Genomic DNA, 25,612 nt, shown 5'->3' with positions numbered 1-25,612 from the left:
TGACAAGTGATGCTAACTGGTTTTCAAGTAAAAAAGGACAACTTCGCACGTTGGGATGCCGCCATACGTGCTCTGCTCGGTCGACATCACTCAATCCCGTCAGTGCAAACATCCATTGGATGTGTCCAATGTCTGACTACCTGGGTACTAAGTATTTAGTCTCACGAACGATTAGGGGTTCTCTACCCCAGATTTCGGCCGTCTGCCGGCTTGGCAGGCCTAGTCACCCTCGCTACCAGACTGTCGGCGGAGCCAAATCGAGTGGTACGAGTCATGTCGGTGCATGTCCCTCAGTGACAAGTGCCTCAAAGACATCAAGGCTCTCTCCCAAGCCCCAAGGCTGTCGCTGTTTCATCAGGACACTTGTATAGAGCTCCTGCTTACACTAGCCCATAAGTGAATCAGTACAGAGTCGTCCGCCTTCCGATTTGCAATAAGCTATCGTGCCCGAAATATGTCAAGATTGTCAATGAGAAAGTCTTGACCATGCCGTAATTCATGCAACAAGGGCAGCCGAAGCAGTCTTGATGCCCACCAGAGTCGGCTGTGCTGCTGAGCGAGCCTCTTCTGAGAGTGCGTTGAACTCGGACTCGGCCCTGTCTACGTCCTCCTCTAGGTTGTGTAGCCATATCCAGAGGTACCTTTCGGCTTGGTTGGCCACTATCTTGTCCATGTCGGAGCCAACCCCTGGAACTTGGAACGCACAGAGGTCACCCGCCTCCTGGCTAGTCTTGACGACTTTCTGAGCTCGGGGCCGACGAATCCCATCATACACTTCGAATGCTTTCTCTATCTGGCTGGGATCCTTCACCAGACCCAACAGCCGGCACAGAACTAGGGCATCTTCGATACATTGGCCAGCTCCAGCTGCTTGATGGGGAAGCATAGCATGCGCCGAGTCGCCAAGCAGGCAGATACGGTGGTTGTAGTAGGTTGGAGTGATTATGTGATGAAACAGGGCCCATTGAAGGGGGTTAGCCCACTGGTATGCAATGTCAGCATCTTTGCAAGGTTGGAACAAAGTATACCTGAGTCAAAAGCATGGCTTCTGGAGCAACTTACATTGAGAAGCGTCACGAGACGCTCGTCGACACCCAGTTTCCTAATATCTTGCATCATGGTATGTTTGGATACTTCTCTCGTCCATTCTGGATGTGACCATGGCTGGTCGTCTGGTCTGAAGCAGACCATGTTGGACTGAGTGCCTTTTGAGATGGGAAAAGTCGCAATGATGCATCGGTCGCCCATGAACATCTTAGCATCCCCAGCGATCTCGTTCCCATCCACATCCTTCCCAAGAATCTTCATCGCCTCTTCCATCGGTATTATAGATCGATACACGTATTTACCAGTATATCTGGCTTGTACGTACTCTGGCCATCTGTCCCCCAGGACAGCGCCGCGAGACGCCCCTTTTATGCCATCCGAGCCAATGACACAAGATGCTGCCACGATGTTGCCGTCTTCAAATTCAATAACGGCCCCTTTCTCGTTCTGAGATAGCCTCTTCACCCGCTTGTTGAAGCGAACGTTCTTCCCGGGGATCCAACTTGTCAGGATATCGAGGAGATCCTTTCTGTGCGCGCTGGTCCGATCATAACAAGGTGCTCCGTACGGCATTGGTCTCATGCCGCGTCTTTCTCCCAGGCCATCCTCCACGAGCATGGCATCCATCATGACATGGTCTTTGCCCGGCGTAATATTGCCACTTGAGATACGCTTGTATAGTTCATGAAACCCCGGCTGGATCAATTCCATCGCACGAATAGCATTTGGTCCAAGCCCCACCCCGGCTCCCACTGAGCTGAAACATGGTGCAGCCTCGTAGAGTGTGAAAGAAACGCCTTGGCGTAGTAGTCCAATCGCGAGTGCCAAGCCACCAATGCCAGCGCCGATTATGGCAACATCAAATGAAGGCCGCAAGCCAGCCATGTCCGAACAGGATCCGATCTTGAAGTAAAAGCAGACGGTAGCGAGCGACTATGATAAAACATAGGCGTATACAGATCATGTCCCTTGATCTGGAGTTCAAACTTCGGCCACTCTTTCTTCACGAAGCCTGGCTGGGGATTTCTAACTTGCACAAATAAGGAGAGGGCCTGGATGAGGCTCACGCCACATAAAAATTTACTCGACTACAGTAATATACCAACCCTGGAGAGTGGACACAGAATGTCGGACGGGCACTGCCGCTGACTTGCAGCCAAACAGCCAATAAAGGTGGCGGATCTATCTGCACGAGGACTATGGACCGCCTACCTGGACCGGAATACCACCGCTGTGGCCCGGCAGCACCCATGGCCTTGATGTCGCGAGTTAGTTTCTCAGTCTGCACTGTATGTAGGATGGGGCAAACACCCCGCAGTGTGTTATGATTTTCCTATCAGCGGGATCCAGCATGCGGAAGAGTCCCATCTCAACTGGTTGTCGCCAGTACAGCCGTCGGAAGACTGGTCCCGAACGGCTTTGCCAGTTGCCACCAGCCCGAATGGCGCACACTATAATACTACACTTAGGACGAGACCACTAGTTGTCCATGATGACCAGCCAAGTACAAACGGTCGACTGTTATGCATATACAGTTGTTTCTTGAATTGATTTGAATGGGATCCATTCAGTCAATTTCGTCATCGCTTAGCCTTTTTTACCGCAGGCCATCTCAAGAAACACCCCATACGTGGACCTGGTGTTTGAGCAATGTCGCAAAGGTGCAAGAAAGGCGACCCACTCGTGGTGGATGTGCACTCCCATCTGTATCCAACTTTTTACCTCGACTTACTCAAATCTCGAACAGAGATCCCCTACGTCAAGGACAACAAGTTGGTGAATCGGGCATCCGCGGCTGGTGCTGGGAAGCCTATCCTCCCGATCTTGCATGACGTCAGGACTAAGATCGCGTTTATGGATGCACACGGCATTGATGTCTCCGTATTGTCGATTGGCAATCCATGGCTTGACTTCTTGAAGGACGATACAGCCGCGGACGTGGCCAAGGATGTTAACGACCAGTTCAACCAGCTATGTGCGAAGAGCCAGGGGCGATTGTTCTTTTTCGCTACGTTGCCCCTTGGTGCTAATCGGGATGTCATCATTGCCGAAGTGCATCGACTGAACGAGCTTGACTATTGTCGTGGTATTGTGATGGGTTGTAGTGGGATAGGAAACGGACTCGACGATCCTGTCCTCATTCCCGTGTACCGCGCACTGGCAGATGCAAAGTATCCGGTTTTCTGTGAGTAGCGACGAGATCAGCTCCCGTTGCCGCATTCAATTTCAAATTCTGTACATTGCTGTACGGCTGGGGGATCCAAGGCCTGTAAAGTAGACAGGCTCCTTCAGATGACTAACTACAATACTACAGTGCACCCGAATTATGGCCTCCCTGAATCGGTATGGGGCCCTAGAGCCAAGGAGTATGGCCAGATCCTGCCGGTAAGCATGGGATTTCCACTAGAGACAACCATTGCAGTTACCAGGTTGATCCTTTCCGGCACGTTCAAAGAGGTACCCGAGCTTCAACTCATTGTCAGCCACGCCTGTGGTACGCTGCCGTTCTTGGCAGGGAGGATTGATAACGCCATAGATCATGACCGCCTCTGGATCTCGCGAGGGAAATCGTCACCGGCCCGGGAGTCGGTCTGGGATATTCTACGAAAGAATGTATTCATGGATGGCATCGTGTACGATCAGATTCCTTTGAAGATGGCCATCGAGGCAGGAGGTGCAGATAGAGTCATGTTCGGCACGGACCACCCCTTCTTTCCCCCGCCTACGGGGCCCTCAGGAGGTGACGAGATGTGGCCTTCGATGTGGAGTAACGAGAAGGCCGTTCATGAGGGATTCGGGAAGGATAGTGATGTATACAGGAAAGTAATGGGTAAAAATGCAACACGGGTGTTAAATGTGGGTAAGAGCTACTTGGGCGGGCATTGCAGCTGCTAGCATTCTTGCTGGAGGAGCCAGCAGGCGAATGAAGGAAAGACCATATTGACTTGGTGACCTTCCGCACTTTTGTGACTGGGCGAACGACATTCTATATCTAGCTCTCTAGATTGATTTCTTTGATATACCAGGCATCGTGCTTCTTTCAACGCATCGACGTGGTACCGACCAAGGAGAAAATTAGCCATGGTGAAGATCGAACGCAATGTCATTCCGACTGATCAAACGATCTACGCCTGACCAAAGAGCACCGTCCTACGCAGTGTGGACCGGGGAACAGAGTTCCTGCTGACCAGATCCTATAACTTCTCAACCGGTGGATCTGTACTCACTTTACCATGCTCGCACACAGCAAGTAGCGCTCCCGGCTTTCCATCTTCGCCAACGGCCCTCATCTCACCCTTGATGACAGACATTCTTTTGCCGACGGACAAGACCTCACAGTGGATCTCGATCGTAGATCCGACCGGGATAGGTCGAAGATAAGTACAATTGAGTGTCCGGCTGACACCGAGATACATCCAGAAACCCGGCTTCGCGATGAGATAAAGCGGTAGAGTGGTGCAGATGTCAAATATGCTAGCAGTACAGCCTCCGTGCAGATTAGCCATTTGATTGGCGTGAACTGGTTCCACTGTGAACCGGAAGTCGATGTAAGGGTGTGGCAATGATGTAGAATGCGCACGAACCGTCAAATACGGCATGATATGCGTCATCCAGTCCTGAGATCCGTGTTAGCAATTTTTCATGGATAGGGACACTGGTAGGCGTCTCAGAGGCTTGGAGGGTCGGTCTCTGGCTCCTGGATCACTCTGGGCAGTTGCTGGACGCGATCGTCTGGCGGGAGAATGGAGCGATAAATTGGCATGAAAAGCGGGTGACCTACTTGGTTATCCTCGTGTTTCGCTCGCTCGCGGCTCCAGTCCATGTACTGTTGAACTCTATCGATGCCTTCAGCGCTCATGAGGTCTTTCATCGTGTCCGTGGTAGACTCTTGATCAGATTCGGCCGGTGCCATTGCCGCTGCTCACTTGGCTTGCCGTATGAGAACCGCCGGCTGTGGTGGTAAGCCGAAGATCAAAACAGACACAGTTGTCGATGTGGCCAATGCTGTCACAAATCACACCCGGCCACTTTCTGTTGCTCTACAGTTGTACAGTTGGCCAAAGGTGAGATTGCAGCTGGGGCTACTGAGGACGGATGGGCAAGTAATTGCGACTTGCCGAGGTTGCTGATCCCGGCTAGATAGCGCATGTTTAGCGCACCGAGGGCACATCCAGTAGACGCCTTTCACCACCCAGTGGTACATGCCGTTCATCACTGCTTCACAGTCTCCCGTTAACCGTATAGATAAGAGTATGTATTGCGCAGTTCACTCATTGGGATCAATCTGCCGCAAGTTCGAGTTATCACTCCGACACACGCGTAGGGCACGGCGAGTTAGCCGCGACTGATAGTGCGCGACACAGTAGACTAACCCTGTTTGGTAGTACGTGGTGACGCCGGCTTCAGAAACACGTTAGAGCCGGAATACACTATGAGGGGGGAGACACACAATGCATTGTCACTCAAGCTGCTGCTATTCCTATTGACCTGACTGAGTATCAGATCCAATTAAGCCATACGTTAGTTGTTGAACTTCTACCCCGGTCAACTAGCTTGGCTCCGTCCTACTAACATCCCCCACAACGACTCAAGCGGTTGGCTATCAGGCAACTCCGTAAGGGTACTGGTTCCATTCGAGAAACCAGTTGCGATCTTTCTGGTAGCTTGGGATATTAAGAAGCGGCTGATAACTCCTTCTTTGACAGCCTTTCGGTGCCTCTTTTCCTTCGAACCTATCAGCAATCCAATTCAACCACACCTGCTGACCGGCGAACATCACCGGCGTGTGGCTCACCCCTTCAAATTCAACGTACTCGATCTGAGCGTCTGGCACTACATCGCAGGTAGTGTTGACTGCCGCAGACGTGCCGGTCGCATTGACAGATGAGTCGGCATTCCCCTGTAAGACGAGGAGTGGACCAGCAACTGGCTTGCCAATATTGGTCGTCAAATTGTCGAACGCGTCAACGTACCACGTCTGGTTCCAGCCTTCCCGTACCAGGTCGGAAGTCGACAACAACTCAAGCGCTACCGATTGGCAGCCTTGCAGGTCTTGCATCAGCTCTACAGCCCGCACCCCCTTTTCTGTAAGCCAATCGCTGTAAGAAAAGGACGGGAATATGGAAGCCACCCCGGTGGCAATTCGAGCGACTATCGAGTTGAGACCTGAGACCGACTGCTGAAACTTCAGGGATGTACCAAAAGATGTCCAAGGTGAACCAGCTATGCTCCCTAAGTAGCCCTTTCTAAGCTCATCAACGTCAGATCCGTTTCCCGCGAGAACCCTAGCAGCACCCCAAGCAGCACCTCCGCCTTGCGAGTGGCCCATTACGACGTACTGGCTTCCAAGCGCGGGCCAAGCCTGCTTTGCTGCTTGGACAGCATACAGCAAGTCATTCCCATGCGCTTCGCTTGACAAATACTGGTGCGGTATCAAATTGCCTGCGCTGTTATGGTCTAAGCCCAATCCTGCAAAATCAGGTGCCACAACCACGTAGCCTTGCGTCGCCGCGGTGAAAATCATGAATTGATACCACAGACTGCGGACATGGCTAGGGCCGCACTCGCCAGACCACCCCGATGTGCCATGAGCCCAGGCGATCACGGGGAGGCCACCGGCGCCAGAGTTGTGAGCCAAATCAAACCGACGTGGTGCCCAAGGCCACAGGACGTAAGCTGAGGCAGGTATCGTTGTTCCATTGAGGTTCTTCGTGGTGTAAACGAGCCTGGATATTGCAAGGGTCGGGGCAATCGTGTACAGAGACGTATTGGTGCGCTGTTCAATCTTGATGGCCGATCCTGCAGGTGCATCTGTCCAATTTGCGGGTAGGTCCGTGTAAAAAGGGTCGAGGCGCACAGAAGTCCCAGCCCAGTTCGAGCGCTCAAAGTCTAGAGCCGCCAGGACAGCTTCAGAGGATCCTGTCGATAGATTGGCTTCTGCTATACGTGATCTGGCTGTTTGGGAATTTTCAAATTCCGTGCGTCGCGTTGAAGGTGTTATTCTGCACTAGGGCGAGTGGCACGTCCTGTGTAAAAGAACACGATGCGAATGCCAATGATATAGCAAAGTTCGTAGAACGCATGACGGGCGTGCTTGTATTTTATCGAGTCATCGCGATTGTCGCGCAGGGCTGTTGAAATAAGAGAAAGGATACGATATACCCTCCGAGTGGGCACCTCGTGCCTCCAACATAAATCACGAAGGAATGGGAGTGCCGGCCACCGGCATTGCTCTTAACTAGCTTGCGGGGTATAGTGGGAACTCATCCTCGGGGTCCTGTTGAAAGCATATATTTCCCCATGCCAATCCCTGCAAGTGGGTTGCCAACCGTTGTGTCCACGAGTGTTACATCATAGCCAAGTTCGACCTCACCCAGGATTGAGTATTGCTGACTATCGGCTCAGAGACCTTAGCAAGATCAAGATGCGGACGGTAATAGATACAATTTTCGGCGGCCTAACCAGCAGTACAGATATGTAGGTACACAAGGCTTCTACAGTGAATAATATGAGTGTGGAGTCGATCGAGTAGCCTTATCTTCTTGAGGTATTCAGCTAGTAAGTTCTTAGTGAACGGCGTGATGGCGTGCAATGGATCCCATATCAATAGTGCGCCGTGTATTACATACAAGAAGTTCCTTCGGTAACAATGTAGATGGCCCACAGACCCCTTTGAGATGTCGAGTTCGAGCTTCAAAAGAAATGCTTCCAAAGCGAGTGATGAGAAAACAATGGCTCAATGCCAGTTGTAGATCATGCTGACTGTCGGGAGCACTTGCCTGTCTCCGGCCCACTGCCACTCCAAATGCAAATCAAGAAAGCGCCAAACCAGACCAGAACGCCACACGTGGGTATAATCTGCTTCCTCGAGTAATCCAAGAGGGTATATCAGTGATCGTAAGAAGATAATGGTAACATGCCCGGTGCCCCTATGGATGCAACCCCATGGCCAACCCAATGCGGCCGATGTAAAAAAAAAAAAAAAAAAATAAAAAAAAAAAAAAAAAAAAAAAAAAAAAAAAAAAAAAAAAAAAAAAAAAAGAAGACTTCTAAACGCTGTCTGTTGGATCCCTTCTTCTAAAACAAAGACAATCCTTGCTAATCTATGCCAAGAGACCTTCCCAATTTCTTGACCAGTATACAAAGTGTTCTTTTGACCCTTCGATTTGCATTTAGCCACTCTGTGACTACAATAACATTTCGTAGATTGCTAGATAACGTACTGCACTATCATTAGCTTCGCCAAGATCGCAGAGGGGACATTTCGCTTCAATCCACTTACGGGTATGAACAAGTAAGGAACCGCTTCTTCGTACTTCCTCCACGCCTCACCGTACACATTTCTGCACTTTCTGATGTCTCGCCTTGTCCTGTGTAGTATCATCAAACAGAAAAAGACAGGATAGAACCACGGCAAAGGACTCCTATGGTTGTGTCAGCAATTGAGAGCCTCGGGAGACGTATCACTTACTTAAAACCAGTTATAAGAGCCCATGAGATTGCAAAGTACATATCGCACACATAACCTGGCTTCCGAACAATCCCAAACCACCCATCGACTAGCAATCGATCACCAGTAGAAGTACTGATGGTTTTTGGGTCCCGCAGAACGAGCCATGGTAGCCGAGGGAAAGTGTTGCGCTCGAGAAGCTGGCCTCGCTCCATCTGTCGAAACCCGTTCTTCTGGCCGTTGGAGGTATCCCACACCCAATAGAAAAACAGATATCCAATAGCTAGTGCTGCCAATGGTAGATAACTCCATCGATACTCCTCTGGGTCGTGATTTGCCAGATACAATGCGCAATGGCAATATGAAAATGGCACACCTGCCATGTTCCTAAGTGATATTCTAGTCAGTCTCTGTCATACAGAGCCACCAATGCGTCGTTTGAACTAAAAGTAAATTAAAAAAGGCTCGGCTGTGTACGTACCAGAACGTGAGCATGAAGCCCAACTTCTCGAAGTACATGTCCCTAGAGGAAGTCAGTACGATACTCTAGGTGAGAACAGGGTGTTAATCCTAACCAACTAGTGATGATCAAATGTTCTCCCTTTGCACATCCGTTGGCGTATAGGAAATGTGCCATTAGAATGAACATGACTTCTTTGGAGACGTAGCCGTATGATTCGTATTGTCGAACAGCGACGGCTGAGCTGATAAGAAACAGAATGAACCAGGGTATCCGCACTTCGTAAAACATTTTCAGATCCAAGATTCCAACACGTGGATTCAACTCAGCACCCATGAAGAAGTCGTGGATGGGGTACCCACTGAGCCGATGGGTCTTTCTCCGAACCATGGCCGACAAATACACTAAGATGCTGTTGATGAATCCCGATAGAATAGCCACCGACATGATAGGGCCGAACTCGTCAAGCAGGGTGTAGAGGGGGAAAAGGCCGATAACGTGAAGGATAGCTGCAACGAAAATCGTAGTGTAGAAACTGGTATAAGCATTGCAGAAGTACTTCAGCTGTCTCCCGCCCTCATGTCTCAGCTGTTTGCCATATCCGCTAACACCTGGCAGCGTATAGTAAAAAGCAAATTCCATGGCAAAGAACGACCAGTATATCGCCCAAGCTCTGCGGGTTGGAAATGCCCCCTCGTACGCCAGATCAAACAGATGCTGAATAAACTCAAGCCAGGGCTGGCCCGTCGAGGGCAGTGGGAATTGCCCGTTGTAGTAGTCGACACCAACAAACATGTACCACATCAACAACGGAAATCCGACCATGAGGACGGAATTTCCGAGGGAACCGCCAAATTCAAGGTGGTCGGAGGGCACACCATTGTTGTGTAGACTGATCGGTTTTGCTGCTGGTTGTTTGACTTTTGTCACAGATTGTTTGTTTGCGGCATTCATGGTTCTAGGCTGAATGGAAGGTCGTGTTTCGGATGCTGAGGATAGCAATGGTTCAACAATGTCGGGAGCCCCGGTCTTCTGGTTGTTCATAACGTCCATCTGTATAGCCAGACCTTGGAAATTGACGGTGCTGGCCAGGTATCTGTGTGGCTCGGCCCAGGGAAAAGATGTCAGACGAGAGAATACATTAATTGGCTCGAAGAAACTGAATGAAATATATACATAGAATCTCTGGAGAGCAACTGAACATGTCCTTCGGAAGGGTCAGGCGAAATTGCCACGGCCCATTGGAATTGCTTCAAGAATGAGTCGCTATCAACTGCTAACTTACACGATTTCAACTAGCAACGCACCAGACGCCTGTTCAGCAGGTTTGGGGCTTATGAGTCCATTTTTACCTACATCAGTGCATGCTGCAAGAGTTTTGGTTGGACGAGAACTTTACTTCATCTCGGCAACGGAATTCTTCGCATTCAATCCCTGCCTGGTTGAGAAACGCCGACCGCAAGCGTTGGTTTGATGTGGGGACCCTCGACTCCACGGAAAGAGATAGCGAACCAATCGTGTGAGATCCTTCAGGCCTGTCTTAATTAGCTGGAACTTCAGAAATCCACTCGGATCTCAGCTTCCGGGCAACACACAGCGAATAACTTAATGTAAGTCTTCGCTTGTGATTACCTCGGTGCCAGACACCTCCGTCTCATCAGCTTCTTCTTCTGCCAACGTACCGAACCCATGCACCAGTCAAAGCGGCAGCGAAAGAAGACCTTTACAGGATGCTGGACTTGCAGGTCTCGCCGGGTCAAGTGCGACGAACAGACGCCTTGCTGTCAGAGATGTCGGCTTTTCGGCGTCGATTGCGAAGGATACGGCATTAGGCTCACCTGGTTGGTCGGCGATGGCGACGACCAGGGCCATTTGGACACGGATGAAAACATGACCGATGTTTCCACACCCAGACCCAAACGTAATATGCGCACTTTTGATCGTCCCGAGCTCTACCTCACTCCAGGTTGGTCTGCATTGGAGCTGGATGCCATGCTGGAACGGATTGATGACTGCCCCGTCGATTCTTCCCGGACTGAGTCTGGGGTCTTTTCGGTTTTCCCTGTCCGGACAGCGCTTTCCAGGTCTGGGGATCACACCGCGAGAGAGTTGATCGGAGAAGAGTCTGCCGGGCAGAGGGTCCCTATAAGCTTTCCTGGTTGTCATCAGTCCGATTCGATATCGTCGCCGCTTATTGGATCGAGATCCGGAGGGGTTGGACCTGGATCCCCAAAGGACCTGATCGATACCTTTCCTGCCCAGCAACCCAAAACCAGCCCGACTGACATCGTCCTGAATTCAGTTACAGATCACCAATATGTACGCACCGCAGACTCGCCCGCCGTCCACGACTTGGAATTGATACACGATGACAATGGCATGGCCAGAGCCCAAATAAACGCCCCAGTTTCAACATATGCACCTCAGTCGCTGTCGCAACGACCTTCGCGACACTTGGACCTGCTCCAAATCCCCGCGTCACAGAAGCGATTGATTCATCACTGGATCACGTTTACCAGTAGCAAACTAGTTCTTGTGGATGAACCCCATAACCCATGTCGGACTATGATGCTACCAATGGCACTGAGAGGCATATTGTCGAGCCTCAACGAGTCCACCGCCGATGTATCAATATTTCATGCCATTTGTGCATGTGCAGCATACAATCTGTTCGAGTTGGGTGGCCGGCGTGTTGACGAAGACAGGGATCTAGCCTGGACGCACGACCAGCAAGCCATTCGACATTTACGTCAAAATCTAGTTCAAGGCGATCAACAGCATAGCCAATCTATCGCAATGGCCATCATGGCATGTATAACCATCGAGGCCATTTCAGGGAATACGGGCCGATGGAGAACACATCTGGACGGAGGGCTTGCATACCTCGTCGAGCAACGTAAAACAGTCACTGACCAGGATGGTCCCAACGCGTTCCAGGTCCACTTGGTTTCAATGGCAATACTTTGTGGATACCAGATACCAGCTGAACTGAAGTCATTTTTGCACGATGCAGAAGATATGGAGTTATCGTTCCCATATTATGGGGTCTCCCAGTCAGTTCTGAGGAATCTTGACCATATGAATACGACCCTGGCCTCAGCCTGCGCCCCTGAAAGTGCAGAGCTTGATATTTTTGAGCTTCAATTGTACCTGGGCTTCCCACCAACTACCGCAAATTCCAAACCCGGCGCCAATTCTGCCATTCTACATTGCATGGCACAATGCTTCTATTACGCTTGCCTTGTATTTTACCAGAGATGTATTCGACGAGTACCAATCGACGAGGTACAGGTACTTGTTGAAAAGGGATTGATGCAATTGGAGGCCATAGAAACAGAAAGCCAAGGATCGACTGGCTCTGTGATGATGTGGGCACCTCTTGTACTCGGAGCCGAATGTAACGACCCGGGGCTTAAAATTCGGGTGAAAAATTGGTTTCAAAGGAAGAAAGGTCTAGGATTCAGGAACTTGACTGTGCTTAAGGATATGATAAGCATAATATGGGCCAGACGAGCAGACGGCGAAGCGGAAATCAACTGGCAAGATCTAATATCACAAGAAACCTTCGATGTTTTTAGATTATAGAAAGACAGTCATAACATGATGACACATACCTCCCTTGCGTGGCCCAAGCTATATACTCGAATTTCGTGGGGGGTTGCAGACATTCATAGCGCCCTTTGAGAGCTAAGGCAGAGACTAGCATGGTGCAGTGTACGGCAAAGCGAGACAGCTTACGACTCGTAGAGGGAAATTACCCAAACTGATGGATAGTTCTTCCGGAAGTCACGGAGAGCCATATGCAACATCATGCCCCCTGGGTCCAGCAACTTACTAGTGCGATCCTAAAGACAGGTACCCACCCATGGAACCCAGAAGGAGATAGCGAACCAATAAGAAGGGCTGAACTCAGTAAGGTCATTGTGTGTCTTGTAAACCGTAACACAGGTGGTAGGAGTATTGATGGCTTCAAATGAGTAGCAAAAACCACCACCCCGGGCACTTGAGCTGGGATAATTTGGGTACCAGATAATCCATCCCGCAAGTCAATACTTTCGAGGCCAAGGAAATGGCGTGCTCGCACGTGCCATGATTCTTGCGTCTTGGCAACCGCAACGTCGCTTCAGCTAGACTGTTGAAGTCCTCTCACCCTTAGCCGACGCCGAAGTTCGACATTGGCAACATGCACGCTTCAAGATGGAGAGATAGCCTCAGCACCTACAGGAACCGCATCGTTGGGATCATCGGAACAGAATGGCATCTTGGACTAACGGCATTTGGTGGGCCGCCTGTCCATTTCAAGCTTGTGCGTATTGACAACCGTTGTTTTGATGACAGCACTCTCAATAACCATCTTTGCTCGTAGTTTCACAATAAGTTCGTGACGGAAGCTAAATGGATTGACGATCAGCTGGTTGGTAACATGCTCTTCACCGAGTCTCGCGGATGACCGCACCAGATCAGCGCGATTGGATAGGTGCCTGACTCAGTCACAGTATCAAGAGCTGTTCGGCGTGTCGCAAGCTCTTTCAGGCCCCGCGAGTACGAAGATGCTGTATTGCATCAATCTAATTCACGATGGTTTGTTCGGTGCCTTGGTTGGATTCTTAATTTGGAGGTATTTCCCATTGCCTCTCGATCTCTAGCCAAGGAAGCCAGAGCGCTGACATGGATGTACACAGTTTGCCTGGAGCTTTGGGCATGTTTGGCTTATCAGTTGGCGTTTCTAACATTGGATCTTCCCTGCCAGGCGCCGTGTACGCTCTCCTTTCTGGTCTGAATGCTGCTACAGTTGGGTCAATCGCTCTGGCCGCTGTGGAGCTATCAAACAAGACGGTCACGGACAAGATGACCCGAACTTTGGTGTTTGTATGTGGTGCGGCTGGCTTGCTTTACAACGCCCTATGGTACTTCCCAGTCCTGATGCTTGCGTGCGGAGTGACGTCGATAATCCATGACTACCGCTGGGTGCATAAGCCTATCAGAGAGTTTAAGGCCACTTGGGTACAGCAACGGGAGCGACTGCGCCGTTTCTTGGAAACACACGTTCCACGCAGGAGATATCCCCAATCACGGCAGCCCAGCAATGGTTATACTGTGGAGTTGGGACATGACCAGTCTCTCCAGAATAGCGCAACAGGGACACGCCAACCTCACCAAAGTGGTGAGCAGACAACTCGTGTCTCTGATAACATTGATCATGAGACGAGAGCCAATACAGACCAGGAGCCACGGACAATACCCAATGAGTATCGCTTGAACTTCTCATGGAGATACGGAGTTATCATCATTGCCAGTTTTATGGCCTCCTTCGTCGTTGTAATGGCCGTACGCGGCGCTGTGCCGGCTTCCCCATTCCTTTTCCGACTGTTTGCGAACCTTTACTTGGCCGGCACCATCATCTTTGGTGGTGGTCCTGTGGTTATCCCTCTTCTGAGAGAGTACATAGTAGCAGAGGGCTGGGTAAGCCCCCGAGATTTCATGATAGGCCTCGCGATTGCGCAGGCTTTTCCAGGTCCAAACTTCAACTTTGCCGTCTTCCTCGGAGGTTTAGCCGCGTCGAATGGCGGCCTATCGCCCATTTCTGGGGCACTGGTATCATATATTGGCATCTTCTTCCCAGGATTGGTCCTTGTCCATGGAACCATGGGCGTATGGGGATCTCTGAGAAGCAGGCCATGGGTGAAATCAGGGATCCGAGGTGTCAATGCCGGCGCTGTTGGCCTCATCTTCACGGCCGTGTACCGAATCTGGATCATTGGCTATATAGATGAGGGATTTCAGACTGGACGTAGTCTTGGAGACGACCCCTGGTGGGTTGTAGTAACAGCGACCGCGTACATTGGTGGGAGATACTATGGGATCGCTGCCCCCGTTGCAATTCTGATGGGCGCAGTCCTCGGGTTGCTAAGGTATAGCATAGTGTCCAATTAGGCAAGAATCACTAAGAATTCTAGACGTAAACACCAAATAACCAGAGGATTACATTGTAATACGGGTTTACATATCTGGGTAGGTCCTACATTGAACTTCCTCAAGTCAACATCCAACCAAACATACACTGAGCCTATCCATACCACATCAGCCCAGACGAAGAGCCTGACATCGAATGAGCATGCAATCTGCTGTCAGCTGCTCATCCCTATAACTCAGCCCAGTTCAGATCAGGGCACCTTGCCTCGACAAAATGATCGCCGAAGTCACACTTGACTGGGCAAGATTCTATAGGAGACATAAGCTTCACGTGTTTCCCGGTGACCAGGGCCAGACTCCGTCAATGTCAATCGAGAATCACCACTTTCTGGGTATAGTTGATGGCGTTCATTGGGAAGGATCCCGAGGGGTGCGCTCGGATTCAATCAATCTTGAGTCTGGAGCGGGCTTATCCTGGAGCAACCCCTCGGAAAGGCAAAGTGCAATTCTGCATGCGCGTCGGCCATGCAGACCTGTATAGGAACATGCAGGATCGTAAGTTCTCTGTACGACGTGAAGGGTGCCCAATAGCTCCGGCGCGGGCAATTCGGAAGGAATGGCCAGCTGAAAGTGCACTGTGGCACAGCAACAGTGACCCATAAGACTATGACCTCTGGTCAAAAGGCAAGGATCTCGGCCAGACGAAGTGTGCAGCCTTGGGCATTACGTCGTGCCACTATTCGCCGACTGCGCAGCTGCGCCCTGTCAGCGAGGATCCTGCGCCTCGACGTCCTCGGACCCCACCTGTCCTCTAGTAAATTGCCTGGAAGCGCTCGTATCGACTTTGGTCCACCGTCAGGACCCATTCTCAGCAACTCAGCTTCGCTTTTGGTCTCTAGAGAAAAAGTCGGCCAGCACGCGGAGCCCGGCGGTGGTGCAGCAGAACACGCAGGCGGCGCAGAGCAAGGCAAAAGCCAGAGCCGCCTTGAGACCGAGCGACCAGACGTTCCAACCCCAAGAATAGATGGGAATGTCTTGGAAGACGTAAATCGGGGCGAATATAATGACCAAGATGATGAGGCAGAAGGCGACGCCGACGAGACCGGCGAGCCAGGCCCTTTGTATCACCTCGTTTCGTAGACTCGTAGGCGCTTTGTGATGCCAGGGCGGCGCCTGCCTTTTCTGAAGTGATTCGACGTCCGAATGATTTTCTTCCATATTGGTGGGTCAACGGAAGTGCTGAAAAATATGAGAAAGAGATTGAAAGATGGGTTTGGACATTTAGTATTGTGCGCATCTCCCGTTGATATAGCTGTATGACACGCTTTTAAGATTTGCGCCACTGTCAGCAGGAAGGATGAGTGAATTTCGGAGTAGTGCATGCATTCACATTCTTACCACCCGATTTCTATTTCTGGCACTAGTCGCCATAGAGAATAGAAGATCAAGCCCAGCTCGCCTGTATGTCAGCATTAGTCCAGTAGGACTCTCATTACGGATGACATACGAACTTTAAATGAGGCGAAGCAATCCGCAACCAAAATAAACGCAGTGGCCCGGTCCATGGCGGAGCGACGTGTCGATATATGACATAGTTAGGTTTACCAGGAACCATATACTGTACGCAGAGACGTACGGTCAACGGTACAATCCGGCTGATAAAGTTAGGTCGTAACGGGTGGCGCGTCGTTATACCACTCCTGCGGTAGCTGTCGATTGGTTACACGAGGTGCTCTGTCATCATTCTCAGGCTCCATCATCTCTCTACAATCAGAGCCGTTAAGTCAATTTCAAGAGTAATGGCTTTCACGTTGCGAAACAGAGGACCAAGTGATACTGGGAAGTAATCTCATATTTGACGTTTGCACCTCGTCTTCTATGTGACACTTTGAAATGGGGAAACAAGAGCTCTAAAGCAGAAAACCATAAGCACCACCCGATCGCCAACCAATGCCATAATACATATATACAGTGAACCCTGCCGTTTCAGTCATGCATTTTCATCTAAATGAACACCCCTCTAGTCTATAGTGGTTGATAGTCCTACTTGAGGTACTTCAGGATCTGCTCCCGCTCTGCAACAGGCATGGTGTGCAGGATATCTTTGAGGCCCTTCAGCGCAGCAGCCTTGTCGTCGCGGAAGATGTCCGCCAGCTCGCCAGCAGAGGCCTCGCCCTTGAGCTGCCTCACCTTGTTGGTAACGGTCTCGGCCTGCTCCTCGAACCAGGTGGCAACAGCCTTGTCGTTGCGGTCGAAGTCGGCGATGCCGGTCCATGCTGCAAGCATCTGCTGGAGTCGGGCGCGCTCCTGGACGGCCGCAGTCGACCCGCTGGCTGGCTGGCTCTTGGAGGTGGCCGTAGCAGCAGCCATGCGCTTGAGGATGTAATCCTCGTTGAGTCTTCTGCGCACACGCCAGTAAAAGAAGCGGCGAGCGTTCTTCCACTCGATCTCCTGTCGGATAGTTCCCTTGGCCTTCATGCGACCAGATCGGTCGTGGAGATCGGCGAATTGGATGCTGATCTGTGCGTAGATAGGCAGCAACTGCTTCTCACGGGTAGTCATCTTGGTCTTGATCTCGTCAAGCTCCTCCTTAGACAGGTCAGGGTTGGCGGCTTGCTTGCGCAGGGCTCCGTAAGTTGGGTCCATGCGGGCCATGGTCTCAAGCTGCTTCTCCTTGCGGTACTTGATACCAATGATACCCTCGGGCTCCAAGACACCGGCACGAGCCTCAACATCAGCGTACATCTCCATGGCGGTAGGGTTGATGGTGGGGTCAACGACGACCCAAGAACCACCACGGAGCTCACCGAAGGGCGGGATGTAAACGAAGATGGGCTGCTCGAACTTCACGAGCGCATCGACAATGTAGGAACCGTACTTCAAGACCTCGTTGTACATGTCGCGCTGGCCACCGGAGAAACCTCTCCAGTTGGCGAGGATCATCAGAGGAAGCTGCTCACCGTAGTTGAAGTCATTGATGGCCTGTGCTGTCTTGAAAGCTGAGTTGGGGTACCAGACACCACCAGCCTCCTGAGCAACTTGCTCTACGGAGTCGGGGTTGGCCGGGTCAGCAGGGGTAACGTTCTCGACAGTGCGTGTCTCGACAGCAATGACACCCATAGGGATACCGCCAAGACGAGCACGGCCAACAACGACGGTACGGGCCCAGCCACCGAGTGTCTCGACGAAAGAGTCCTTGTCGAAGAGGCCAGGCTGGAAGCCTTCCTCGTCCTGCTTACCGCCGATGAGCCACCTGACATCGTAAGGAGCTTTACCCTGAGGTGCGAAGATACATTCACGGTCCCAAGTGTCGATGCTAGGGGCGATCGGTACAGGCAGGTTGCGCTGAGCAGGTACAAAGGACAACCACTCAACGATCTTGGAGACACCGGCGAAATCATCGTTGGCAGTCATGTGAGAAACACCGTTTCGGTACATGATCTGGGTGCCACCGAGCTGCAAGTTGGAGGTGTAGACCTCACGACCCAGGAGGTTGTTGAGAGCTCCGGCACCGGTGAGGATAATAGGTTGACCCTCGATTTGGACAGCGCGCTGGCCAAGACGGACAAGGTAGGCACCGATACCTAGCGTTTGTTAGTCATAATTCTCACGGAAATGAAAGCTCATGTACTTACCAATGGAACGACAGGTGACGAGAGTGACGGTGAAGATATCGTTGTAGGCCCGGCTGGTGGCACCAGCAATGAGACCAGATCCACGCAGACACTCAACACCAAGACCATCCTCGGCACCAATGATGGCAGTGATCTTGTGTCGCTTTTCGCCATCCTCAACGATTTCCTCGGTTATGACATCGCGGCTAGGACCATCCTCAAATCGCTTCTTATCCTCCTCGTCAAGGTAGAGGTACTTGAAGCCGGCTTCCTGCTTAGCGGGGTCGTTCCATGCGACCTTGAAGTGAGGGATGAGTTCCTCAGCAACACCAAGACGAGCACCGGAGTTGGCCGAAAGATAGATGCGGGGAATACCAAGAGCACGAGCCATCTCGGTACACTTGTTGAAGAAGTGGTCCTCCTTGGGCCCGAAACTTCCGATCTTGTAGGTAATGTCGTTGGCAACAATGATAAACTTCCGTCCACGGGGGTATTCGGGAGTGCGGGCGTTGATCATCCATCCGACCATACCGCAGGCATTTGTACCAGGCTCGCGAGAAACCTCGGTAAGCTTGTCAGAGTCGTCAAGAACCAGCTCGTTGAAGTCGATACATTCACCCTGGGCAGGTTGCTTCTCGGCGAGGGAAGGCTGAGCCTTTACGGCCTTGACCCAGCTGTACTGTATGGCTTGGCGGAAGAGCTCGGGGAAATCATAGACATATTGCGTACCCATCAAGTGCGCCTTGTATCGCTTGGGCTGGAGGGCATTCTTGGTCGGGTAGGGAGTAGTAATGGGCAACAAATGCATGGCGCCAATCTTAGTGGTACCTCCAATTGAGTGGAAGACCATTCCTCCCTTCTCCGACTTGCGCTCAGCGTAAATCTCAACCTGGACGACATAACCAGAGGTGTTGGTAATGAGGACACGGAGAGGGTATGGCATGCCGGTGGAAGGATCAGTACAGACGATACGGATCTCAACCTGGGCAACACGAAGGCGCCAAGCACGGGGTCCGAAGCGATCTAGGAAACCCTGGAGTGAGTGCTCAACTTCCTCAGGGCGGAGCTGGAATACAGGGCTAAAGTTGAGGAACAGATGGTTCAGATCCGAGTTGTTGTTGCCGATGATCTCAAGTGCATCAAAGATGTCGTTGACGACGCGATCAGCTTCCGAAGTGAGATACTCAGCAGTAGGGATCTCATCTCGGAGACGACCCGGCCGAATGACTGCACGGGTGAAGTACCGCTTATCGGTCTCAACGCCCTTGCCCACGGCTTCGTACACGTGAATGTTCTTGTTCTCCGTGAATACAGGCGAGACCTTGAACTTGGAAAGACGACCCAGCTCCAGTTGGTAAGCGAGGGCAGGCTCCTGGTGACGAATGCTATCGTCTTCCTGGTACTCGGGTCCACGGAAGGTGTAGTAACCGGGGTAGGAGCCGTCATTGTGACCACAAATGAATGTGACACGGCGGACTCTCCGGGCCAGTAGCTCATCTTTGCATCCGTCAATCAGCGTACGGAGGCGGGCCAGGATATCCTTGTCATCAATGGACTCAGAATCGGCAACAGCAATATTTACTACATTGGAGAGCTCATCCAGGGTCTCGGATCGGATAGGCTTGCGCTTGCCGCTCAGGTCAGGGATAAGTTTGGAGCCATTCTTCTTCTTGGGAAGCGATTCAAGAGCCTTCTGCAGGTACTCCTCGGCTTCATCGATGTACTTGCAAGCAGAGATGACACCTTGGCGAGTAGGCTCCTCGTTGGCGTGGCGGTCGAGGTACGACATGTCGCTGACGGAGCTGATGCGCTTGAAGCCATACTCGTGGGTTGGAGTGCCGGGGACAGAGGTGCCAGGGATGCCGAACTCAGACTGGCCAATCTTCTTGAAAGCAAAGTCCCAAGTGATGCAAGCAGGAGCATCAGTCTCATCAGACTCGTAGTGAATCTGCTTAAGATTGTATGCACGGTACGCTCGGCGGATGTAAACCTCCAATGCAGCCAAGGCGACCCACTGGTCCTCGTGGGCGAAGAATTTGCACAGGACATCAAAGACGGTGTACTTGGAGTCGACAACCTCGCGGATAATGTCAAGGTTTGGCTCTCTGTGCTCCCATCCTGACTCGCCGTACTTGGTCTCGATGACAGACGAACGAAGAATATGAGCCATCTGCTCAGCGCGCTCTTCCAAGGACGGAAGGGAGCACTGGATAAGGATCTCTCTAGCCTTCAAGGAAACCTTGGCGGTCAGACGAGACTCGAGCTCAGTAAGCTTGCGGAGCGATGGTCGCAAGTACTTGTTGATGTTGCCAACAGCAGGCTGGTTGGGGCGGTACTTCTCGAGAATAGCCACAATGAGGTTGCTCTTGGAGCCCACACGACTGTGGGAGAGGACTGGCTGAATAACCTTCATGTAGTCGTCCTTGTTTGCATCACGCAGCATGAGGATAACCTCCTCATCTTGGGAACGACGCCCCGAGAACAGCTTCTCGACATCAACGTACGTGTCGAGCAGCGAAGAGATAGCCTTGAGCTCACGAGCCTTCTGACCCTCGGCATAAACGTCGAGGACAGCAGTCAGCGGAGTCAAGCTGGCTCTCAACACATCCGCATCATTCGCCGGCAGGTTCTCGTCCAAGTACTTGGCAAGAGTCTTTCCGAGAGTCTTGGCAGGGAACTCGGCGTTTCTCGACTTTGCCTTCTCGATGACTTGAGTCAGGAGAGCATCCAGCTTTCCGGGCATACGAGAGTGCAGGGCAGAGTGCTGCGAGTTCCATTCACTGAACGGAAGCTCAGGGTCACGGAGAACCTTGATGGTTTCGTCAAGGGTCTCCTTCAAGATGGCCGAGTTGTCGAAACCGCCAAGAATGTTCATCAAAGTGTTGTACAGCGCAGCGAACCTCTGAGCAGGCTTGTTACCGATGACCTGAGGCGGGCCAAGGTCAGGAAGGTGACCAAGGAAGGGTGTAGCCTGCTTCACGCGCGTGGGGTCATCCAGTGCGAGTATGCCCAGGATGTCGCCCGCCTCGATCGTGATACCAGGTTGCTTGATAAGCTGCACGATACCATCCTCTTGAGCGACAAGGGGCATGAACATCTTCATGACCTCAACCTCGGCGAAGGTTTGACCGGCCTTGACGTGCTCGCCGTTCTCAACAGTGTACTTGACAAGCTTGCCAGGAGAGGGGGTACGGAGCTGAGTAGGGTCATTCTCCTGCTCCAGCAAGGCAGTCTTGCTGTCAACGGATACGCGAGTAGCACCGACTTCCTCCTTCCAGTACACGCTGTGACTGCGGCCATCAACAAGCACCAGCAAACCACCGTCACTGAGGGCACGGACACCGACAGAGCATCTGGAGCCGTTGATGAAGAGGTGGTAGCTGTCGAAGCTAGCTCGGGTAGCCGTAAACTTGTATCGCGAGCCCTCATAGATGAAGTCAATGCCAAACACCGTCTTAAGGATGTCCTTGGAAGGAACCTGGCCCCTCAGGAGGCCAGCGCGGTACTCGGCAATGCACTCCTCGCTGGCCACGTGAGCCTTGGTAGCGGCACCGCAAATGACTGCGAGTATGGGGTCCGGTCGCTCAGCAGTCAGCTTGGTGGTGATGAGCTCATCCAGCCAGCCAGTGGTGATGGTGTTGTCCTCAAAGGCCTCGGTCTCAAGCAGCTTGATCAGGTACTCGACCGTGGTCTTGAAGTCACCACGAATGCTCAGCTCCTTCAGGGCAACGACCATGTGCTTCCGGGAGGCAGCTCGGTTCTCACCGTAGGCGAAGATGTGGCCAAACTGCGAATCGGAGAAACTGTGAATACTGGAGGCGGTACTGACGGAGAAGTAACCCCAAACGTTGGCGCTAGATCTGAAGTTGAGGTCTCTCAGCACACCGTTGGATGGCTTGAAACCCTCGCCGGGGTCCTCGGAGGTAATACGGCAGGCCGTGCAGTGACCCCTGGCGGTGGGGCGGCGTTGCGTCTTCTCGCTCTGGGGGGTCTTGAACTCGAAATCGATCTCGGTGGCGGCCTTGGGGTCGACGCCGTACAGTAGACGGATGTCTCGAATTCTGTGCAGAGGAATACCCATGGCAATCTGGAGCTGGGCTACCGGCAGGTTGACACCACTGACCATCTCCGTAGTGGGATGCTCGACCTGCAGACGGGGGTTCAGCTCCAGGAAGTAGAACTCGTCATCGGCGTGCGAGTACAGGTATTCGACGGTTCCGGCTGAGACGTAACCGACCAAGCGACCCAGACGGACGGCAGCATCCTCCATGCCCTTGAAGGTCGGTGGCTTGGCGATGGTGACGGGAGCCTCCTCGATAATCTTTTGGTGTCTTCGCTGGACGGAACAATCTCTGCCAAACAGCGAAATGTTGTTGCCGTACTGATCAGCGAGCAGTTGGACCTCCAAATGCCTGGCGTTTCCTGCGAGCTTCATGATGAAGATGGGAGAGCCAGGAATCTCGCTGGCTGCGGCCTTGTACAGCTGCTCGAATCCTTCCTCGGACGTGGCCTTTCGGATACCCTTGCCACCACCACCCTCGGAGGCCTTGATCATGACTGGGAAGCCGATGTCCTTGGCCTTTTGCAGGCCCTCTTCCCACGAGCTGACGCAGCCCTTCATGTAGATATCGTCTGCTACCGTGACAATGCCCTTATCGTCGATCTCGACCTGGTCAACGCCGGTACCCGACCAGGGGATGCAAGGCACTTGTGCGTGTTGGGCCACAATGGTGGAGGAGATCTTGTCACCCAGCGAGCGCATGGCAGAGCCGGGGGGTCCGATGAAGACAATCTTCTTTGGCGAGGCGGCCAGGGATTCGGGAAGCTTTGGGTTTTCTGAGGCGTGACCCCTGGAAACAGCAAGTCAGCAATGGGATCATACGTTTACAATGCAATACAAGCAAGTTGTTCGCAGGGTTTTCAGCGCTTACCATCCTGCCCACACGGCGTGGACATTCATACGCTCGGCAATATCGACAATCAACTCCACGTTGGCGTAGTTGTTGTTATTCGTGCCACCGGGCACTTCCACGTAGTGGTCTGCCATTCTGATGTAGTCGGCGTTGGCTGCCAGATCTTCGGGGGTGGCCATGACGGTGAACTTGATGGCCTTCTCGTCGCCAAACGTCTCGTAGGCCCATTTCCGTACCGATCGGATCTCCTTGACGGCAGCGATACCGTTGTTGGCAATCAGAACCTGGGGGTAGTAAAAATGTTAGTCTTTTGTCATCTGTTGTCTCTTGTCCAATTTGTCCGTGTTTCTATCCTTTCGGGGTGGGCAGGAAAAGGTGGGTGTGAAAAGCGCTGCTTACGTTGCTGATGACGGTGTGACCGTCGTGGGCGGCCACAAAGTCCTTCACATTCGACGGCGGGGCATTTTCCAGCTTGTTGCCGCCGATGAAGTGGTCGGCGATGTGGTGCTTCTCGGCGTACGACGCCTTGCCGTTGGCCTGCGCGCCGTTGACGGGCCCGTGACCGTTAGTCGTCGCCATTGTGTCGGTTGGCGAGGGGGGAGGTGAGTGGTTGGTGTAGGGACCCGAGGGACCGGAGTATGGTCTCGAATCGTGTTTCTTGATTATGCGCAATAGGAGGAGATCAAGCTGATCATTAATGTACAGAGACTGCCCGAGTCGAGCTCCCAGTAGGCCCGAGGATCGTGCAATCGTGGAGGGGGAGGGAGGGAGAAAGACGGAGACGGAGGAGGGTCTGTCTGTCTCGCTGCGGTCGCTTCTGACGGTTCTAGCTCTAGGTAACAGGGTGCAAACTGCTATCTAGAGGAGGATGGTCGGAAGGTCGAGTTGTCAAAGAGACAGCGTCTTTTGCATGTGCTGGTGGTGGCGCTGGTGGTTCTGGTCGTCACTGCAAGGTGCAATTGCAGTTTCTGGATCGGATGCCACCTGACGTCGTGTCGGTCGTAGCTCCCCAATGTGGAAAGAGCAAGGCGATATCGCGGGTGCAAGTCGAACAAAATCGGGGGGGGAAACTCTGTAAGCCGGTTGACTTCCCAATCAGCAATCGGACGAAAATAACGATGAAGAGAAGAATGGCAAGAAGTCTATCTAGGTAATCAGAGTCTTCCAGCTCCTCCAACTGCAGAAATATCTGTCCGGGCGCGAGTCGTAACGTAACGGAGGGAGAGGATTTGCACTGGCAGAGAAATAAGTCGGGCAGATACCAGGACTGGCACCAGCTTTGGGCGATCCAGGTCGTCTCTTTAGCCTCTCATTGGTCTCTCGGAGTCTTTCTGTTGAGGATTTGCTGCGATTGGGGAAATTCGGGGTCCGATAATCCTGGACCGAGCGGGAGCTGCGACTGGGGCTGCGGAAAGCGGGCGCGCGGACTGGCGGACTGGCTGACTGGCTCAAGCACCACGGCGGGCTTGACAGGCCAGAGAGGGAGAGAGAGGGAGAGGGCAAGCGAGGTCCTGCTTGTTCTCGCTCTTCTTCTCACTGGACTCTCCCGAGATCCTTTCGTCTCACCTCTCCCGTCTCCTCTCGTTTCGGAGCACCCGGACCCGGGCGAGCGGCCTTGGAAGGTCCTGGCGCATGGGCGAGAGAGAAGGACGCCAAAGCCATCGAGGCTGATATTCCGGGGTTCCAATATATCCAGCATTCCCTCACCAGCAAAGAGCAGCCAAAGCAAAACAACCAGACAAGTAGACTTACATACACACGGCGATTAAAATGCAACGTTTTGATTCCAACCGCGGCCCCAGACCCAAGAAAGTCTACCGAAGTGGGGGTTTTGACAAGGAAAGGAAGATGATGTTCTTCTTCAAGAGAGACGCAAAGGTCAAGAGTAGCAAGTCGCTCTTCGCAGGCAGGAGTGCGGATGTCACGAATAAAAGGATTTCCGACTTCCCAATACCTAATACTTGTCGGGGGCCAACAAGGCTGATATGGTTAAATGAACTATCGATCGTCGCCGTCCGTGTCCGGGGGGGTGCCACCATGCATCCCACTCCTCCCATTGCACATACAGAAACTAGAGCTTCGTCGACGCCACTTGGGCACGTATCTAGGTACCTCTTCTCTTTTTTTCTCCCTCTCATGCCTCCCGCTATCCTCGAACCCCCTGCCCCCTGCTAAGCACTTCGTCACTCAACCGGCCGGTGCACGGGTGGGTACC

The 25,612-nt window shown here is 52.3% G+C and overlaps 8 protein-coding genes across 8 annotated transcripts; 3 read left to right on the top strand and 5 right to left on the bottom strand.

Moving 5' to 3' along the window:
• Positions 1-496: 496 nt before the first annotated feature.
• Positions 497-1,932, bottom strand: JN550_006923 (uncharacterized protein; the record flags this gene model as incomplete). The annotated part of the gene is made up of 2 exons (XM_049318715.1): positions 497-982; positions 1,063-1,932. The coding sequence occupies 2 exons, from the start codon at positions 1,930-1,932 to the stop codon at positions 497-499; spliced, it is 1,356 nt and encodes a 451-aa protein (XP_049171158.1).
• Positions 1,933-2,697: 765 nt separating this feature from the next.
• On the top strand, positions 2,698-3,942 carry JN550_006922 (uncharacterized protein; the record flags this gene model as incomplete). The annotated part of the gene is made up of 2 exons (XM_049318714.1): positions 2,698-3,232; positions 3,362-3,942. 2 exons carry the CDS (start codon positions 2,698-2,700, stop codon positions 3,940-3,942), a joined length of 1,116 nt encoding a protein of 371 aa, XP_049171157.1.
• Positions 3,943-4,241: 299 nt separating this feature from the next.
• On the bottom strand, positions 4,242-4,960 carry JN550_006921 (uncharacterized protein; the record flags this gene model as incomplete). The annotated part of the gene is made up of 2 exons (XM_049318713.1): positions 4,242-4,664; positions 4,829-4,960. The coding sequence occupies 2 exons, from the start codon at positions 4,958-4,960 to the stop codon at positions 4,242-4,244; spliced, it is 555 nt and encodes a 184-aa protein (XP_049171156.1).
• Positions 4,961-5,650: 690 nt separating this feature from the next.
• On the bottom strand, positions 5,651-7,130 carry JN550_006920 (uncharacterized protein; the record flags this gene model as incomplete). The annotated part of the gene is made up of 2 exons (XM_049318712.1): positions 5,651-6,998; positions 7,090-7,130. The coding sequence occupies 2 exons, from the start codon at positions 7,128-7,130 to the stop codon at positions 5,651-5,653; spliced, it is 1,389 nt and encodes a 462-aa protein (XP_049171155.1).
• Positions 7,131-8,257: 1,127 nt separating this feature from the next.
• JN550_006919 (uncharacterized protein) lies at positions 8,258-10,001 on the bottom strand (the record flags this gene model as incomplete). Its single annotated transcript, XM_049318711.1, has 5 exons — positions 8,258-8,269; positions 8,330-8,471; positions 8,519-8,884; positions 8,979-9,020; positions 9,073-10,001. The coding sequence occupies 5 exons, from the start codon at positions 9,999-10,001 to the stop codon at positions 8,258-8,260; spliced, it is 1,491 nt and encodes a 496-aa protein (XP_049171154.1).
• A 645-nt stretch (positions 10,002-10,646) lies between these two features.
• JN550_006918 (uncharacterized protein) lies at positions 10,647-12,542 on the top strand (the record flags this gene model as incomplete). The annotated part of the gene is made up of 1 exon (XM_049318710.1): positions 10,647-12,542. One exon carries the CDS (start codon positions 10,647-10,649, stop codon positions 12,540-12,542), a length of 1,896 nt encoding a protein of 631 aa, XP_049171153.1.
• Positions 12,543-13,507: 965 nt separating this feature from the next.
• Positions 13,508-16,010, top strand: JN550_006917 (uncharacterized protein; the record flags this gene model as incomplete). The annotated part of the gene is made up of 4 exons (XM_049318709.1): positions 13,508-13,575; positions 13,640-14,869; positions 15,111-15,262; positions 15,517-16,010. 4 exons carry the CDS (start codon positions 13,508-13,510, stop codon positions 16,008-16,010), a joined length of 1,944 nt encoding a protein of 647 aa, XP_049171152.1.
• A 903-nt stretch (positions 16,011-16,913) lies between these two features.
• JN550_006916 (uncharacterized protein) lies at positions 16,914-23,976 on the bottom strand (the record flags this gene model as incomplete). Its single annotated transcript, XM_049318708.1, has 4 exons — positions 16,914-18,454; positions 18,506-23,334; positions 23,416-23,681; positions 23,797-23,976. 4 exons carry the CDS (start codon positions 23,974-23,976, stop codon positions 16,914-16,916), a joined length of 6,816 nt encoding a protein of 2,271 aa, XP_049171151.1.
• Between the last annotated feature and the right edge of the window lie 1,636 nt (positions 23,977-25,612).

The sequence above is a fragment of the Neoarthrinium moseri genome (genome assembly GCF_022829205.1).
Source record: "Neoarthrinium moseri strain CBS 164.80 chromosome Unknown scaffold25_Wmoseri_CBS_16480, whole genome shotgun sequence".
Lineage (NCBI taxonomy): Eukaryota > Fungi > Ascomycota > Sordariomycetes > Amphisphaeriales > Apiosporaceae > Neoarthrinium > Neoarthrinium moseri.
Note: the sequence above shows the minus strand (reverse complement) of the source record. Positions and strands in the feature narration are given on the sequence as shown.